The 17,519-nt window shown below is 55.5% G+C and overlaps 5 protein-coding genes across 5 annotated transcripts in view; 2 read left to right on the forward strand and 3 right to left on the reverse strand.

The window, feature by feature from the left end:
- Positions 1–4,866, reverse strand: part of GUITHDRAFT_138024 (hypothetical protein) — a gene marked incomplete at both ends in the record, with an annotated part of 5,701 nt that extends 835 nt beyond the window's left edge. The window contains 16 exons of the mRNA XM_005833559.1: positions 224–306; positions 350–656; positions 770–858; positions 922–962; positions 984–1,036; positions 1,091–1,131; positions 1,380–2,233; positions 2,283–2,378; positions 2,433–2,477; positions 2,649–2,692; positions 2,801–2,839; positions 3,723–3,794; positions 3,950–4,051; positions 4,413–4,475; positions 4,557–4,803; positions 4,826–4,866. Coding sequence (XP_005833616.1) covers positions 224–306; positions 350–656; positions 770–858; positions 922–962; positions 984–1,036; positions 1,091–1,131; positions 1,380–2,233; positions 2,283–2,378; positions 2,433–2,477; positions 2,649–2,692; positions 2,801–2,839; positions 3,723–3,794; positions 3,950–4,051; positions 4,413–4,475; positions 4,557–4,803; positions 4,826–4,866 — 2,217 coding nt within the window. The remainder of the gene's footprint in view (positions 1–223; positions 307–349; positions 657–769; positions 859–921; positions 963–983; positions 1,037–1,090; positions 1,132–1,379; positions 2,234–2,282; positions 2,379–2,432; positions 2,478–2,648; positions 2,693–2,800; positions 2,840–3,722; positions 3,795–3,949; positions 4,052–4,412; positions 4,476–4,556; positions 4,804–4,825) is intronic.
- A 705-nt stretch (positions 4,867–5,571) lies between these two features.
- On the reverse strand, positions 5,572–7,908 carry GUITHDRAFT_70349 (hypothetical protein; the record flags this gene model as incomplete). The annotated part of the gene is made up of 2 exons (XM_005833560.1): positions 5,572–7,102; positions 7,409–7,908. The coding sequence occupies 2 exons, from the start codon at positions 7,906–7,908 to the stop codon at positions 5,572–5,574; spliced, it is 2,031 nt and encodes a 676-aa protein (XP_005833617.1).
- Positions 7,909–8,076: 168 nt separating this feature from the next.
- On the reverse strand, positions 8,077–8,559 carry GUITHDRAFT_70316 (hypothetical protein; the record flags this gene model as incomplete). The annotated part of the gene is made up of 2 exons (XM_005833561.1): positions 8,077–8,374; positions 8,453–8,559. Coding segments are annotated over 2 exons (405 nt in total), but the record flags the coding sequence as incomplete, so codon positions are not given.
- A 5,214-nt stretch (positions 8,560–13,773) lies between these two features.
- On the forward strand, positions 13,774–14,124 carry GUITHDRAFT_70371 (hypothetical protein; the record flags this gene model as incomplete). Its single annotated transcript, XM_005833562.1, has 1 exon — positions 13,774–14,124. A coding segment is annotated over one exon (351 nt), but the record flags the coding sequence as incomplete, so codon positions are not given.
- A 684-nt stretch (positions 14,125–14,808) lies between these two features.
- On the forward strand, positions 14,809–15,550 carry GUITHDRAFT_152279 (hypothetical protein). Its single transcript, XM_005833563.1, has one exon. It carries the CDS (start codon positions 14,944–14,946, stop codon positions 15,430–15,432), a length of 489 nt encoding a protein of 162 aa, XP_005833620.1. The 5' UTR covers positions 14,809–14,943; the 3' UTR covers positions 15,433–15,550.
- The last annotated feature ends 1,969 nt before the right edge of the window (positions 15,551–17,519 follow it).

The following is a 17,519-nucleotide window of genomic DNA, read 5'->3' on the forward strand; positions in this document are numbered from 1 at the left end:
TCCGCCGCCGCCCTTTGACATCTGTAGGGGAGGGTCAGGGCCAGTAAGGGAGAGGAGAGCGGAGGAGGAGGGAAGAGATGGGAGGAGGAGATAAAGACAGCAGGGAAGAGAGGAGAGGAGAGGAGAGGAGAGGAGAGGAGAGGAGAGGAGAGGAGAGGAGAGGAGAGGAGAGGGGGCTGGACAGAGATAAGAGGGGGTTTGGACAGCAGCAAGTTCAACTGACCTCATCGTTGACGCAGGCAGGAGACAGGAAGCCTGACAGGCGGATGTCTCTGCAGATAAGCTGTGCAAGGGTTCTCTTCTCTCCTGTGCTCCCGTCATCCTACACAAGAGGACAAGAGCTCTTCACCCCAGTAGCTCCAGTTGACGCTCCCGTGCGCGTGCTCGTCGTTCTCGGGGACTGGTCTTAAGTATGACTCCTCCACCTTGGTTGGCTGATCCTGCCCGACTTGCGGGGCCTCGAGCTTTGCGGGAGGGTCGCTAGACGTCTTGTCTTGGTCTCCCGCATTGTTGGCCAATTCTTCCCCAGCAGGTTGAGACGAGCTTTCTTGCTCCGAGGTCGGAGGACCTTGTACTGTCTTACCATCGTCCTCCATGAGCTTCAACGCTTGCTCGATATTGTGCTGTGAAGCCCTACGATGCTTCATACTCGCCTCCTGTCCAGAAAATCAGGGAGATGGTGGTGGTGGTCAAGAAGGTGGTGATGATGATAATGACGAAGAGGAGGAGGAAGTGCAAGATTAGCTACAGAAGGACGAGCAGAACTCACCGAGTAGGCAGCCGGATCTCTCGCTTTCCTCGCAAACTCTGCTGCTTCGGCATCGGTCGTTGGGGGTCCATCGCCCACATACCCCAAGTCTGCCACAGGATGAGCAGCAGGATGAGTGGAACAGGGCTGGAGGCACAAGTCCAGAAGCTCACCAGGATGATACGCGCAGGACTCCGTTGACAGGTACTCGATGCTGACGACGGAGGAGTCAGACCTGGTCCTCTGCACCTGCTCCTGCTCCTGCTTGTCGACCTTCTTTTCCTGGACCTGTTCCCATGCGTGAGGGCGCGAAGGCTCCATGGGAGCGCAGAGCTTCGTCACCTTGTCCGCCTCATCGTCGTGACGGGAGTTCGTGTCGGCACCTGCGTAAGAGGGGAGGGGGATGAGGGGAGGCAAAGACGAGGAGTGAAGAGACAGTCACCTTCCTTGACCACCTTCATGTTCCCGTCAACATTGAACTGAGAGGCGGGACTTGGTGCTTCGTCCTGCTTGATCACAATCACTTTTGACGTAGCCTGCTGCTGCTGCTGCTGCTGCTGCTGCTGCTGCTGCTGCTGCTGCTGCTGCTGCTGCTGCTGCTGCTGCTGCTGCTGCTGTCGGTGACCAACACCATCGTCGACTGCGTCCGAGTCATCGAACGACAGAGACTCCGAGCTGCGATCATGCACGTCCGTCCTCTCTCCCCTCGTCCTCCCGCCCTTCGTCAAGTCATTCTTCTTGATCCTCGACATCCCGTCGCGGTCGGGCGCCCCTGACCTCGTGCTGCTGTAGGGCGAAGGAAGGTGGCCCGGGGTGCTGGGCTTCGAGTACGCAGGCGTCTGCGACCTCGACTGGGGCCTCTGCTGCTCCCGCTCGCTTGTACTCCTCAAGTCAGAGGACTCGACCAGTTTCTTGTCTCTGTGCACGAGGCTCCTCAGGTGATTCATCTCCGTCTGAATCTTCTGCTGCTCCCGCAGACACTCGATCATCTCCAGCCTCGCAGACTTCAAGCGCCGCTGCTGCAGGAACAGCCGCATCTGAGCCTTGTGAATAGCGTTCTTGGTCTCCTGGTCGTAAGAATCGCCCCTGTCTCGCAGCCCTGACCCGGACATGTCGCTCGATCGGTCATGGTGGAGGGTCTTGGCCTGTATCTGCGCGAACTTCTTTGCCTCTGTCAGCTCCCGTTTCACAGCCAGCTCCTTCTTCCTCCTCCTCTTCGCCATCACTCGCGCGTTCTCGAGCTGCGACCTGAGCTCGGTGCGAGCTTGCGAGACGTACTTCTTGAAGTCTTCCTCCAAGTGCTGCGCTACCTCTGCCTTCTCGCTGATGATCATGAAAGCGTTGTCCTTCGTCCTCGCCAGATCCTGCAACGCCCGGCTGACGGCTTCCTGCTTATCGTGTAGAATGTCCCGCCACGCCACCGACAGCTCCTGGTTGTCAAGAAGTTCGTTCACGTAGCTGTTCCAATCTGTGCTGTCACTCTCCCTGTTGGACAACACGGTCAGCAGCGAGCGAGACGACAGCATCCCCGCACCAGTCGTTGAGTCCGCCATACTCGTCGTAGTCGTTGGAAGAAGACAAGTTGGAACTGCTGGTATGCAGGCGGGAGGAGTCTACGTCAACGTAGGACCTGTGCAGCCATCAGCTTCTCCTCTCCTCCTCTGCCACTGCAAGGGAATTGTACCTCCCATCAAACTCTCCGGAGCTGTTTCGATACGGCTTCGCATACCTGAGACGGTCACTTAAGACACCAACTGGAACAAACAGTCGCAAGGACCACCTGTCCTCTTGTCTCGGCAGTCTCTCCCGACTGTCGGAGGGAGTTCCTCTCTTGTCGCGTATGGGAGAGGGAAAGGAGTTTCTCGGGAGCAAGGAGTTGCTCTGACGAATGTGTTCTGACCTCATCTCTCCTGCTCCACAAGAGCAGGGAACGCGTTTGTGCTCCTGGCACGTGACCATCACATTAAATTCCAAACACCCGGCATGCTCCCTCATTTGCTTCTACCGTCAACTGCCGTACCCCTTGCTCCTGCTGTCTTCTCATGTCCTTACAGCGTCCATGTCGTACTCCTCAAAGTCCTCCTCTTTGCTCTGCACGTCTCAACTGCACACTACTTTCGTTGCTCTCAAGAGCAACAAGCATGGACTTTTCCATACCATTGCCTCGTCTCACTCTTCCATCTACCGATCCCCTCCCCCATCCCCCCCACCTCTTCTTCCTCTCCTCTTCCTCTTCCTCTTCCTCTTCCACTTTCCCCCCTGCATGTTAACCGTCAGTCAAGCATTTAGCAGGCGTTTTCTTCTCCCCCTCCCTGTTAGGTACGAACTTCTCCCCGTGTTGTAGCACAGGTAGCACCTGGTCATACCATACGTACGGTTGTGATTAGGTACGATACGAACTGGTCTCTGATATGTCTCTATGACATAGTAGCAAAGTTCCTAGGACATAGTTTAAGTACGATAGCTCCTACAGCCAGGGCCAGACAGACAGTCATCTATAAGACCCAGTAAAGTACGCTAACACCAATGAAGTCCTAGCATCATAGGACCTTCCCTACGTATTACTTAGCCCATATCTTAGAGAGGGGGACTTCCGGGTCACCAACGGGGACTAGATGTGATGGCCCCCAGGACCACCCCCCACCCATCTCAGACACCGCCAAAGTACCCGTCACTTTGTGGTTCGAGGCTCCGGCCCGGCCAGTAGAAGGGAAGTTCAGTGAGAGGCCAATCCGGCGGCCGGCACCAGGCCCCGGGTACCGGACGAAGAGGAGCAGGAGCAGGAGCAGGAGCAGGAGCAGGAGCAGGAGCAGGAGCAGGAGCAGGAGCAGGAGCAGGAGCAGGAGCAGGAGCAGGAGCAGGAGCAGGAGCAGGAGCAGGAGCAGGAGCAGGAGCAGGAGCAGGAGCAGGAGCAGGAGCAGGAGCAGGAGCAGGAGCAGGAGCAGGAGCAGGAGCAGGACTCCGGGAGCAACACCTTGATCAAAGCATGGTCGAAAGCATTTTTTCGAACCGAATCCTCAAAATCTTCTTCTTCGAGGATCTTCGACTGCGTCAAATACACAAAAAAATCGCTGACCGCTTCTCCTCTCCCTGTCTTTCCCCCTCAAATTTTCCCTCCTACTCTCCCTCTCGTTCTCCCCCTTCATCTGCCCTTCTCTTTCCCCCATCTCCCTCTCCATATCCTTCTCCCTCCTCACTCACCATGTTCATCGACATCAAGATGGAAAATTTCTCAACGCTGAAATACTCTTGCGCAACACCTTCACCTGCTTGAGCGGAAACATCTTCGACCCTCTCCTCCTCCTATTTCACACTGTCAACAGATTCATCCATCTTCCCCACCATCTGCCGCTCGTTCCCTCCTCGTTGGTCTCCTCAGTTTTGCTACCCTTTGCTCATTTCTTCTCCTCTCTCCTCTCCTCTCCTCCCGGCTCCTCTCCTCTCCTCTTAACTCCTCTCCACTACACTTAATCACTAACACTCTAACCTCTCGGCTCTCCCCGTCTCCTCCCCTCCCCTCTCCTCTCCTCCTCCTCTCCTCTCTCTCTCTCCTCTCCTCTCCCTCCTCTCCTCTCCTCTCTTCTCTCCTCTCCTCCCGTCTCCTCTCCTCTCCTCTCCTCTCCTCTCCTCTCCTCTCCTCTCCTCTCCTCTCCTCTCCTCCTACCCTGAACGGAAGGGGCTCATATGACAACGGTTGCTGCAGCATGGATCGCTTCCATGGAACCCGCTGTGAAATGTTAGAGGAGAGAGGAGAGAAGGGAGAGGTGGGAGAGCAGGAGAACAAGTGGCTTCAGCATGAGGCACGGACCTCTCGGAGCTTCGGGATCGTAGCTGCTGTCTGGTTGGCAAACACCTCCTTGGAGATCTTCTTCTCGATCCCCGTTGTCAACATCACACGCATCGCCCTGTCCTGCGCCGCCTGCTCCCTCCCCGCGAAGCTGCGGGGGCGACCGTAACCCAGCGGTTGCTGGTGAGTCTCGAACTTCTCCCTCATCTCTTGACGACGGTCGTCGGTGAGCTTCGCGTCCAACGTCGAGATCTTGATGTCGCTGAGCCTGCAGATCTCCGTCAACCCACCGCACAGCAGCAAGCGCACAGCAGCAGGGGCCTGCTCCCATGCCTGCCCTCGAGCTCTTTGACCATGGTTTGATCGCTGATGTGGTGGCGTTGTGGATAACTGGAGGAGTACAGTCCCATCAGCTGCCTCTCCACATCTTCACCGCTCTCCTACTCTCATCTTCTGCTTCAAAGTTCGCTCGTAAACGCGATGCTCCTGTTTATCCATGGGCCTTTGAAAGCGCCCATCGCAAGGATCCTCACCAGCACGCGGATCAGCAGGCAGGAGCCATGATGGCCGGACAGCCTTGGCCGCCACGTTGTGCCATGTTGACTCACAATGTGCTTCTTAAACACGTTCCCGACCTCTCTTCCCCCTGATCCTGTTGGAGGAGGTGAGATGACAGATGTATACAGAGTTTGCCTTTGGTACACCTTCCTAGCTTATCTACACTCCTTGCAGCGATCCCCCGCACAACTAATCGTTCTGGCATTCCGAGGGGGGGGGGGCGGCCGTGCCCGGCCCGGTGGGCGGCCGTGCCTCAGGGGCCAGGATGCAGCCGCCAGAGGCTGCCCCGGCCCGCGAGGCGCCTCGGCTCAGCCGGGCTCGGACCGACTGACCGTGACTCACTGTCAAGCAAGGCCTTGCTACATACTCGGAAGCCTTTTATGTACGTCTCTGACGCTTCTGCTTATGAGTACCTGAGCCTATTCCTACGGATACTTTGAGCTTCAAGTACTGGACAGTGAAAGCCACTCAGCGCCCATCACAAGCTTCCCCACACGAGCACTGTGGTGTCGTCTGATCCTGATACAAGCATGCTGCCGTCCTCCGACCATGCGACATCAGTCACGCTCTTGGTATGTCCTCGAAAGCACTTGATCTCCTTCCCGCTCCTCGCCTCCCACACCCTCACCGTGCAGTCGGATGATCCTGAGGCGAGAAAGCTCCCGTCCCTTGTCCATGCAAGGCAGGTGACGCTTCCTTCATGTCCCGTGCAGCAGCTCACTCTCCTGCCGCTGCTCATCTCCCACACCCTCACAGTCTTGTCCTCTGACCTCGACGCGAGCATGCTCCCGTCTCTCGACCATGCCACACCAGTGACTTGGTCCTGATGTCCCTTCAGCCACCGCCACTGCTTGCTGCTCCTCACTTCCCACACCCTCACAGTGAAGTCCGATGAACCTGCAGCTAACAACTTGTCATCCTGAGACCACGTCGCATCTGTGACTATCACGAGATGCTCTTCAAAGCATCTCAACATCTCGCCGCTGCTCATGTCACATACACTCACTTGCCCTTCAGACGTGTGGGTCGCAAGCATGCTCCCATCGTTTGACCAAGCAATGCGCGTCAATCTGTGTCCTTGCAAGCATCTGATTTGTTTACAGCTGCTTCTCTCCCACACCCTGACCGAGCTGTCCCATGACAAGGCAGCGATCAACTTGCCATCCTTCGACCACGCAACCTTTCTGACAACAGATACGTTTCCCTCAAAGTGTCCTATCTCCTTCCCGCCAGGTTCTTCCCATGCTCTGACCGTGAAGTCGGATGCTCCTGCAGCTATCATCATGCCCCCTTCTTCAGACCACATAACGCTTATGATACTGTTTTCATCTTCTTCCGTGCACCACACCTCGTTGCCGCTGCTTGCCTCCCATGCTCTGACCGTACCGTCCGATGACCCCGCGACCATCCAGTCTTGGTAGCGCCCGCTCACATTCGTCAAGGCGAGGCACGTGATGCTGCTGCCTTGTCCCTTGAAGCACCATACCTGCTGGCCGCTGCTTGGCTCCCATGCTCTGACCGTACCGTCCGATGACCCCGCGACTATGCGGTATTGGAAGCTCTCGCTCACGTTCAAGCTAGTCAAGGCGAGACACGTGATGCTTCTGCCTTGTCCCTTGAAGCACCATACCTCGTTGCCGCTGCTTGCCTCCCATGCTCTGACCGTACCGTCCGATGACCCCGCGACTATGCGGTATTGGTAGCGCCCGCTCACATACAAGCTAGTCAAGGCGAGACACGTGATGCTTCTGCCTTGTCCCTTGAAGCACCGTACCTCGTTGCCGCTGCTTGCCTCCCATGCTCTGACTGTACCGTCCGATGACCCCGCGACTATCCAGTCTTGGTAGCTCCCGCTCACGTTCAAGCTGATCGAGGCAAGGCACGTGATGCTGCTGCCTTGTCCCTTGAAGCACCATACCTGCTGGCCGCTGCTTGGCTCCCATGCTCTGACCGTACCGTCCGATGACCCCGCGACTATCCAGTCTTGGTTGCTCCCGCTCACGTTCAAGCTAGTCAAGGCGAGGCACGTGATGCTGCTGCCTTGTCCCTTGAAGCACCATACCTCGTTGCCGCTGCTTGCCTCACATGCTCTGACCGTACCGTCCGATGACCCCGCGACTATGCAGTATTGGTTGCTCCCGCTCACGTTCAAGCTAGTCAAGGCGAGGCACGTGATGCTGCTGCCTTGTCCCTTGAAGCACCATACCTCGTTGCCGCTGCTTGCCTCACATGCTCTGACCGTACCGTCCGATGACCCCGCGAATATGCAGTATTGGTAGCGCCCGCTCACGTTCAAGCTGATCGAGGAGAGGCACGTGATGCTGCTGCCTTGTCCCTTGAAGCACCATACCTGCTGGCCGCTGCTTGCCTCCCATGCTCTGACCGTACCGTCCGATGACCCCGCGACTATGCAGTATTGGTAGCTCCCGCTCACGTTCAAGCTGATCGAGGCAAGCAACGTGATGCTTCTGCCTTGTCCCTTGAAGCACCGTACCTCGTTGCCGCTGCTTGGCTCCCATGTTCTCAACGCGGCATCATCTGTCAGTGCTGCAATCACTTCCAGTTTCGGAGAGACCATTACGTTCTTGATCTTGCTTGTATGATCTGTAAAACATCTGATCTCTCCCCATGTCGTATACACACTCGCATCCTCCCTTGCAAATGGTGAGCTGGTTAGGACCGGATTGACCCTTGAATGCAAATGTCTGTTGATTGATGTTTCAACTCTTGCTTGGTCTACTTTCACTGTCAGCACATCTTCACTATCTGACAAACACTCACCTGCTGATGTGCGGGGGGGTAAAGGGGGCAACATCTGGTTGCGGTCTACGAGCAAACTGATGGCTACAGCAGCAGCAGTCGGCCTAGTCAACTCATCGTAGTCTAGACAGCATAGGGAGAGCTGCTTCCACACTTGATCGCCTGGCAACCCTTTCAACACTTCAGCTTGCTCCTCTCTGCTTGCTGGCGGCTTCTCTCTGGTCATCACATACATCATGACAAGACCGAGGGAGTACACATCCGACGCAAAGCTCGCAGTCCCTCCCGTCCTTTGCTTTGGGGACATCCAGCACAAGTCTCCTTGCTTCACCGACCCTGTCGCCCTCGCGATCAGCTGCCTTGTCTTGTGGAGCTCAAACCCCACGAGCTTCGCCATGTCGTCAGCCTCAACCATCACATTTTTCGGCTGCAAGTCTCCGTGTACCATGCCGAGCAAATGCAGGTACGCAAGCCCGTTCGCCAGCCCTTGGATCACCGCACGCCCTCGAGCCTCTTGCTCGCTCGCATCGGCAGGTTTGAGAATCAGGTCCACGAAGCGATCGAGGGGCTGCTGCTGCATCTCCGTCAACAGCAGGTACCAAGGGTCTCCATGCTCGTCCGACAGGATGGCGCCGACAAGGCGAACGACGTTGAGGTGAGACATGCTGAACAGAAGCTTCGTCTCTCGCAAGAACTCCTTGCGCATCGATACATCGCCGTCAAACACTTGCGGGTCGTGTGGCTCCAGCACCGCTACCTCAGCTCCCTCATACCTCGCATGGTATACCACTGCGAAGCCTCCCGTGCCGAGGATCCGCTTCGGCTTCCCTCGACCAGATGTCTCCACCTGAAGCTTCGAAGGGTCGAGCGCCCATGCTTGCTCCTCTGCCTGACTTACATCTCCATCTACAGCTGCTTTCATCTTGCTGTAAGTGGGATTGTTTCCAAACATGAGCTTTTCTACCTCCTCTCCCTCCTCCCCAGCAACATACCCAGCAAGAGCACGCATGAGCCTTTGCACTACTGAGAAAACTTCCGACCTCTTGCCTGCTAGCTCAGCCTCAAGCTTGCTCGTGCTTCCAAGCAAACGATCTAAGGGAAGAGGCTCGCCCGAACGGGTCTTGCCTTTCTTCTGGATGAACACACGCAGGGCGGATAGGATGCAGCAAAGCTCATTGATGGCAACATCAACGAGGCCCTTGACCTCCTTGTCGAGTTGTTGGTACTCTTGACGGAGCAGAGGGTCAACAATCTCCTTCACTTCGATCGCAAGATCGCGGAGCTCCTTCTGGTTGTTGGACACCACGTGCGCCTCTTGCCACAGGCTGACCAGGTTTGATCGTATCAATACAAGAACATCTGACATGTCGGATAACCTGGGAAAAGATATCAGATATCGATCGAAGGAGCTCAACATGAGGTTAACAGGAATGAATGCTCGTCGAATAGCAGATTAAAGGGTTTGCCTCAAATACTATTCACTCCTGAGCAGCTACGTATACCTCTCTTCGTGGGAAAATATTCTTTTCAAATCAAGATCAGGAAATGATTTGTCCTACTCTTCTCTCCCCGATCTTATGATCTTTGCTCTCTTCTAGAAATACTACTATACTCTGATGTACATAAATATTCCGGTGAGTCGTATAGTCTTGTAGTCTTGTAGTCTTGTAGTCTTGTAGTCTTGTAGTCTTGTAGTCGTGTAGTCGTGTAGTCTTGTAGTCGTGTAGTCGTGTAGTCTTGTAGTCTTGTAGTCGTGTAGTCGTGTAGTCGTGTAGTCGTGTAGTCTCCTGGTCATGTAGTCGTGTAGTCGTGTAGTCGTGTAGTCTTGTAGTCTTGTAGTCTTGTAGTCTTGTAGTCGTGTAGTCTCCTGGTCATGTAGTCGTGTAGTCGTGTAGTCTTGTAGTCTTGTAGTCGTGTAGTCGTGTAGTCTTGTAGTCTTGTAGTCTTGTAGTCTTGTAGTCGTGTAGTCTCCTGGTCATGTAGTCGTGTAGTCTTGTAGTCTTGTAGTCGTGTAGTCTTGTAGTCTTGTAGTCTTGTAGTCTCCTGGTCATGTAGTCTTGTAGTCTTGTAGTCTTGTAGTCGTGTAGTCGTGTAGTCTTGTAGTCTTGTAGTCTCCTGGTCATGTAGACTTGTAGTCGTGTAGTCTCCTGGTCATGTAGTCGTGTAGTCTTGTAGTCTTGTAGTCGTGTAGTCTTGTAGTCGTGTAGTCTTGTAGTCTTGTAGTCTTGTAGTCTCCTGGTCATGTAGTCTTGTAGTCTTGTAGTCTTGTAGTCTCCTGGTCATGTAGACTTGTAGTCTTGTAGTCTTGTAGTCTTGTAGTCTTGTATGTTGCGAGGTAGCTTCATGCTTGACCGAGCTCTCCTTCCAAAAGCTGCAGCCGCGGTGATCCACTCCTACTCCACCCCTCCAGTATATCCTAAACACCCCCCCCCGCTCCCCCCCCCCCTCCCTTGTATACCAGATCCACCCCTCCGACAGATTGGGCCTATCTCGGTGACTGTGCCTCATGCCGGTTCAATGCAGCGAGTGCGAGGTGCTGCAGCTGCTGATGCTCCCGCGCCTTCACCTGCTTGTGCGACAGGTGTACATCGAGAGAGGAACGAGCGACTCGTCGAAATGCGTAAGCCTTGTGCTGTCGCTTCTTGTGCAGCTGACTTGAGCGAGGAGGCGGTGAGCATGTCTTGAATCGACCATTGTTGGGTTCTTTCCTTGAACTCTGGTTGGGTTAACGAGCATGACTGACTGAATGTACTGACAGTATGTGAGTTACTTGGACGAGCATGAGCAACTTGCCTGTCCCTCACTCTCACCCGTTGTCGCATGTACGCACTCGACCTCTCGGCTTCATTCGGTTTCCAGCGGGTAAACATGACGAAGAGGAGGCGGAGAGGAGGTGGGATGGGGTGGAGGGGGAGGAGAGGAGAGGAGAGGAGAGGAGACACTTACTACATGCTGGTTATCGTTATCGGTATATGCGTGTGGCGGACTCGCGTGGCTGTTGGGGCTGGTAGTGGGTGAGTGAGAGGGAGGAAGGAAGAGGAGGCGAGGGCTGACTGAAGACTTCGATGCCGCATGGAACAATTGTTGGACTGTGAACCGAGAAGGCGGTGAGATGAGAAACAATCGCTATTTGGAGCTCTGACGAAAGTTGTTGATATGGGTGTTTCGGATTCTGAATGATTCGTTGAGGAAATGCAGCGGGTGAGTTGAAACAGTCAGTTACAAGCCAATGAGATGAGACTGACACATGATCTGCTGTTTCGAACTTGTGATCCGGTGGACATGTTTCGAACAGAACGTGAGTGCTAGAATTAGAGACGTTGATTCATTCATCGCAAAGATGCTGACCCGAACTTTGATTCTTTCATGTCACTTGGGGGAATGCGTTTGGGATCGGGACGACAACAGCTGGTGAGAATGCGAGAGGAAGAGGAGCCGATCGTCAAGAGTCTGAAGTGATTGCTCTGGTACTTGCTGTCATGGGATCGCGGGGACTGCGGGGCGAAAGCGAGTGAGGATTCCACAAGAGAGGGGAGAAGAGACTGACGGATCGACCTTTCTGACATGCGATACCTTGACGGATGGATGCTTCGGATGCCTCGACAGGAAGTCAGTTACATGTGCTTGTGGTTGTGATGGGGTTGGGGAAGGGGGGGTGGGAGGGGGGGCACACAGAGTCAGAGAGACACTGGGTGCAGTCGGGAAGGAGGATGTGGGGATTGAGGAGGATGCTCTGAAACGAAGCCTCACTGACTGATTGTTCCTCATGTATCGCTTGTAATCGCAATGGGTGCTTGTCGACAGGCGGTATTTGCATCTGTGTGGCTTGATAGGAGGGATGAATGACTCGCGTCTGTTGTATCAAATGGTGATTTCTTACGGATCATTCGGTAACGTCACTTACAGCGGGTACATGGCCGATCTTTAACTTGTCCTGCTTCTGACTAGTTTTCTTTGTTTTTTCCTTGTTCTTGACATGACAGTGTTGTGTAAGTTCTATCTCCAAGGAATCTTCATTTTCAATGACGAAACAAATTGCATACTCGAGAGACTGTCGCTGAGATGTTATCTTTCAGAATGTGAGTCCACACACTTGTCCCGATTGCCTTTAGTCCCAGTCCGTGACAAGATGTGTTTCAGTGCCTCAAGATAAGCGGATGGCCCGATTATGATGAGGTGAATCGAGAGCGAAGGTGATGTCTAAAGCAACTGAACAACATGTGTGTTGTAGGATGGGTGTGAGTTGTGCAAGCAACGACGGGAGATAGAGTCGAAGCAACAAGATTTTTGGGAGAAGGAGAAGCAGAAGAAGGAGGAGCGAGAGGAGCGAGATCGATTGAAGAACCTAGACAGGTGCTGCACAATACGGCGAGCCGTGCAACTGGCGACTCGTCATTGGAGAACAGCTGAGAGCAAAGGCGGGTACACACTGCAGCTGGATGAAGTGACCGCAAGGTTCTGCTGCCAAGAGTTCGAAGTTGGACAGGACGCTCACGACCTTGTGCTTGCATTGATCGACCACCTGAAAGGCGAGGAGCATGAGGCGTACAGTCATGTGCGCATGGCTTGGCAGCACGTGAGGTCGCAGGAGAACAGACATGTCGCCATGCAAGCTGAAGTGATGAGATGTGTGAGCGAAGAGAGCGAGGAAAGAGGAGGATCACTGAGCGAAGTCATCAAGAAGCGCGACAATGCCCGGCAGGAGCTGATAAGAGCATACCATCAGCTCGTAGAGACTCTGACTGAACAACGTCAGGAGACTTTGAAAGTTTTCGCGACAAGTCTCGAGCAGTTCGCCTGTTCAGCAGGCAATCTGCTGGACTACCTGAGACGAGGCGGATCTGTTGCCTTGCCGGGCCCCGATGAGCCAGAGGACGGGCTTGCAAGTCAGTCGTCGCTCTCGTCTGAGCATCTCCGAACGCAGGCAGAAGGAGCGACATCCAGAGTTTCTCAGTGGGTTCAGGGTGTTTGTGCAAGGTTGACCGCGGCGAGACAGGAGCGAGAGGAACAAGCTCAAGTCTACGCTGAGGGACTTCGGCGACTCTCATGCTTGTTGGACGGAAGTGACTCAGATCTCAGTGTCGAGGAAGCAACGAAGCTCGAGCGCTCACTCCCGGAGGTGCACATGGCGCTGGAGAGCATGTACCTGTCCGAAGAGGAAGTCTGGTCTGACCAGTCGCTGATCCACTCGTTTCCCATGCGCGACCTCGTGGAAGTGCTGCAGATGTCTTGTGCATGGGGACAGGAGGTGCTGTTCAACTTAGATCAGATGTGCAAGGTTGAAAGCGTCAAGGCCAAGGTGGTTGAACTCGAGGGCCTGCATGACCCTGAGGAGCTTCTCGAAAGGCGCACGGAGCTCAAGAAGGCAAGAGACGATGCGGAAGACGAGCTGCTGGACCTGCGGACTCCCCTGGAAAAGCTGCAGAGGAGAAGGCTTTCAACTCAGGAGCTTGAAGAGAAGATTGAGAAGGTGAGAAAGCAGCTGCTACTTGCCGTGAAGGAGCTAGAGGTTCAAGAAGATCGCCTATGGAGGCTTCTTCACTTCTACCCCGAGTACACGAGGCACCTCAAGGAGGCAGTGGAAGGAGAGAGCGTCGGATTGCCCGCAAGCTACGAGAAGTTTGACATGTTCGAGGTGGTCGAACGGTTGTCGCAAGCCGGGCACATGGGCAACCGTCACAATGTGTTCCGAGTGAGGCAGGGGGAGGAGGAGTTTGTGATCAAGGAGTACAGCCTGATGGAGGGGCAGCGAACGCGGAAGCGCTTCATGCTAGAAGCGAGCATTCTGCATCGCCTGGAGCACCCTTACCTAGTCAGACTTAGCAGCGCGTTCGTGGAGGAGAGGCACGAGCATGGTGTTATGACCGTGAAGGGGTACCTTAAGATGCCCTTGTACGTCGGTGGGAGCCTGTGGAGCTGGATGCTGCGAGCGAAGCCGAGCAAGCAGCAGAAGCATCGGGTGCTGGCGCAGATCTTGCAGGGGATGGAGCATCTGCGACAGAACCGGATCATCCACTGCGACATCAAGCCAGCAAACATCCTCATGACCAGCAATCACGAGCGAGCAGAGCCCAAGATTGCCGACTTCGACGTCTCGAGGGAGCAGGAGGACCACACGAGGGACTTGATCGCGACAGTGACGGCTACACAAGTTGTTGGGACGCTCACGTACATGGCACCAGAGCTGGTGGACCCGACCATGGCCAAGCGGAGAGCGTCACACAAGTCAGACATGTACTCATACGGGTTGGTGGTGGCAGAGTTCCTGACGGAGACAGCGCGACAGGAGGGGACGCGAGACATGAGAGGAATGATTGGAGCGCTTGAGGACGAGGCTCGAGACCTCGTGGTCAAGCTGCTCGACGCCGATCCTCGCATGAGACCGTCTGCAGCTGAGGCCCTCACTCACCCGTATTTCAATCACTCCATGATCCTGGAGCGAGAGCAGGTCGAGAAGCAGCGCAAGGAGTTGCGAGAGCAGCATGACTCGGAGCTGGCAAAGGTCTTGAGCCAGCAGGAAGAGCTGGCGAGGCAGGAGAGGGAGGTCGACCTACAGAGGCAGCGGGTGCATGAGGAGGAGAAACAGCTGCTGCACCAGCAGAGGCAGCTGATGGCGCGAGGAGAGCAACTCGAATCTGAGGCCTTGTCAAGAAAGCTGCAGCTGCAGAAGGAAAAGGCTGAGATCACTCAGAAAGAAAACCAGCTGAGGAGTCAGCAGAAGAAGCTTGTGTCAGAGCTCAAGACTCTCAGTAGACAAGAGGCAGAGCTCGATCTTAAGGCAAAGGACGTCGAAGCTGAGAAACTGCTGCTCGCAGACGATCGCGCGCAGTTCCATCCTCCCGTGTACTGGCAGCGGGTCAACCTGCATGGCCCCGTCAGTGTGAGGGTGAAGGTGGACGTGACGCGGGAGTGGAAAGATAGGGTGCAAGAGCTGATGACGTCCACGTGTATCCAGCAGTACATCGGGCAGGGCAGAGACAACCAGGGCCTGACGCATAAGGGATACAGGGTAGAGCGAGTGTTCCACATCCAAGACCGCAGCCTCTGGTTACCCTTCGCTGTCCAGCGCAAGAATGCCAGCCGATGGATCATGGAGTCGAGGAGGAGCCGTCCTAAGACCAAGGTGAGTACATGGCGAGACTGGATGAAGCGCGAGCTGCTCCAAGACAAGACGAGCAACGAGGTCTTTCTCTTCCACGGCACTCGGCAGAACGTGGTTGACGCTATCCTGTCCTGCGGGCTCGACGAACGAGTCTGCAGCATGGGAGGCTTGTTCGGAGCTGGCATCTACCTCGCCGAGAACTCCAGCAAGAGCGACGAGTACTGCGTGCCGGATGCCCGAGGCATCTGCTCCATGTTCCTCGTCCGGGCAGTGCTGGGCATGCCTTATGAAGCCGAGCATCCGATGCCCAACACAAGGCTTCCTCCTGCGAGCGCGGACTCCCGTCCTCACGACTCGGTCATAGGAGTCACCCGCAGCACTCACCCGTCCGCCTTCCTGCACAAGTACCGAGAGTTCATCGTCTACGACAGGCGGCAGACGTACCCCGAGTTTCTGATCGAGTTTAGGAGAGTGTGAGGCAGGGATGAGACTCGTGGTGGGGTGAAGGGGCCCGGACAGCTTGCGCGAGGTAACAACAGGGAGCCAAGGGGCTACGATAAGTTGTTTGATTGTAATCGACATGTTACCTACTGTGCATCTGTGAAATCATTCACCCTGCCTCTCTCCTCCTGTTGGTGAACCAGTCAATCCACTGAGGATCCAGCGCGGCGACATCCGTATAGCGGCATGCGCTCTTGAACACGAGAAAGGAGCGAGCCTGAGAGAAAAGACAAACGACAGTGAGCACTGCTGTCCCCCAAGCAGAGGCGGCCACGCGCGGCCGGACCACGGGGCCCAGTAACCGCCGCAGTGGGCCCGGGGCCCGGCCGGCAGCGGCTGAGCCTGGCAGCGGGGCCCGCTCCGAGTCGCCGGGTCGGCGGGCCTTGGCCTTTGTTAGTAGCAGCAAAGATTCACCCGATAATGTGGGGGGATATGCATGGAACCTGTCATGGCAGGGGAGGATGCGAGCAACCGGCGATGGTGATGATGCGGACAGCAAGAGGCAATGAGCCTGCAGCGGCAGGGAGATGAGATGAGCGCGATGAGGTTGAGCTTGTGAATTCCTCGAAGATGAGGGATCTTGATGAGAATCGTCCACAGGATCACGCGGATCAGAGCGCAGGGGGAGGGGAAAGGGAGTCGGCACGGAGGAGGGCGTTTGGTGGTCTAGCGAGCGAGATGCAGAGGAGAAGCCCATGTTAGCTTCTGATCATAATCTTGAAGCAACTTCCAGCGGGAAGGTGCAGCTTCCGCTGCTGCTGCGATGTTACAGTTGGAACCCGGTGCAAGGCCACAGCAGCTTGGCGGGACTGGATGCCGCAAGCAGAACAATCAGGGGCGGATGCTATCAGAAAGAAATACTACATGTTACTCTGAGCCAGTCGACCTCGATAGTACGTGAGCGCACCGTCTGCATTCAATAGCTCTTGCATTAGTCGATCGTGCGCCTTTATCCATGTCAGCGCCCAAGACCATCGCGCTCTCCCTCTTGATAGTCCTTCACCGATGTTACAGCTTACCCTGCTCTCCACTTGGCTGTCGTCCTACCCTTGCAAGATGTTCTTCCTCCCATCGAGTCAAGTCAAGCTGCAGCGCGCAGGGGAGAAGCCATGTGCGGCTGCTCTTCTCCCACCTTCGTGGAGGGAATCAAACCGAGGAGCAGGAAGCAGAGGAGAACTCCAAGATCAACTACTCGAAGCTTGTGAGGCAGGCGCTCCCATGCTTGTGGCCGCAGGGACTCTTCCTCCAGCTCCGCGTTGTCCTCTGCGTCTGCGCGCTTGCGATCTCACGAATGGCGAACATAGCCATTCCTCTCATCTACAAACGAGCGGTGGACCTGTTGGCTGAGTTCACCAAGGAGGGAACGCAGAGGAGCTTCTCCCCTACGAGCTTCTCCTCTCTCCCTCCCTTCACCCGGCAGGTCTCCTGCTACATCGTCGCCTACGTGGCCCTTAAGAGCTACATGGGCCTGCAGACTGACCTCAGAAACCTGATCTTCACCCCCGTCGCCCAGCACACGCGCGAGAGGATCCAGCTCGCGGTGCTGGGGCACCTTCACGCCCTCTCTCACCGGTACCACCTGACGAGGAAGACAGGCGCGACGATCCATGTGAGGAGCTCTTCCCCTCTGGTGGGTTACAGGGCTTCTCCTGACGTACCTATGGCAGGTGATCGAGAGCGGGACCAGTAGCCTCCAGGTCTTGCTCTTGCTCTTTCCGGGTGTTGCGGGCCTGAACTTTGCAGCGCAGACGCTGCTGTCTCTGTCCGCCTTCCACGTCCTGCCGTCCCTGGTGGACGTTGCGCTTTGTGTGATAGTCTTCTCCTTGAGAAACCAGGCGAGGCCTCATTTTGCCCTCCTCGTCGCTAGATGCATGCTTGCTGCTGCTGCTGCTGCTGCTGCTTGTGATACTGATCCTGCCCGCTACAACCATCAACTTCTCTTTCTGATGAGTATCCCTGCCCTCTCCTCCATTCTTCTACATCAACAGGGAAGACTGGCCTTTGTCACCTCCATCACCGTCATCATATGCATGATTGTGACGTCAGTCGTGTCGGAGTGGAGG

Source organism: Guillardia theta, assembly GCF_000315625.1.
Source record: "Guillardia theta CCMP2712 unplaced genomic scaffold GUITHscaffold_29, whole genome shotgun sequence".
Lineage (NCBI taxonomy): Eukaryota > Cryptophyceae > Pyrenomonadales > Geminigeraceae > Guillardia > Guillardia theta.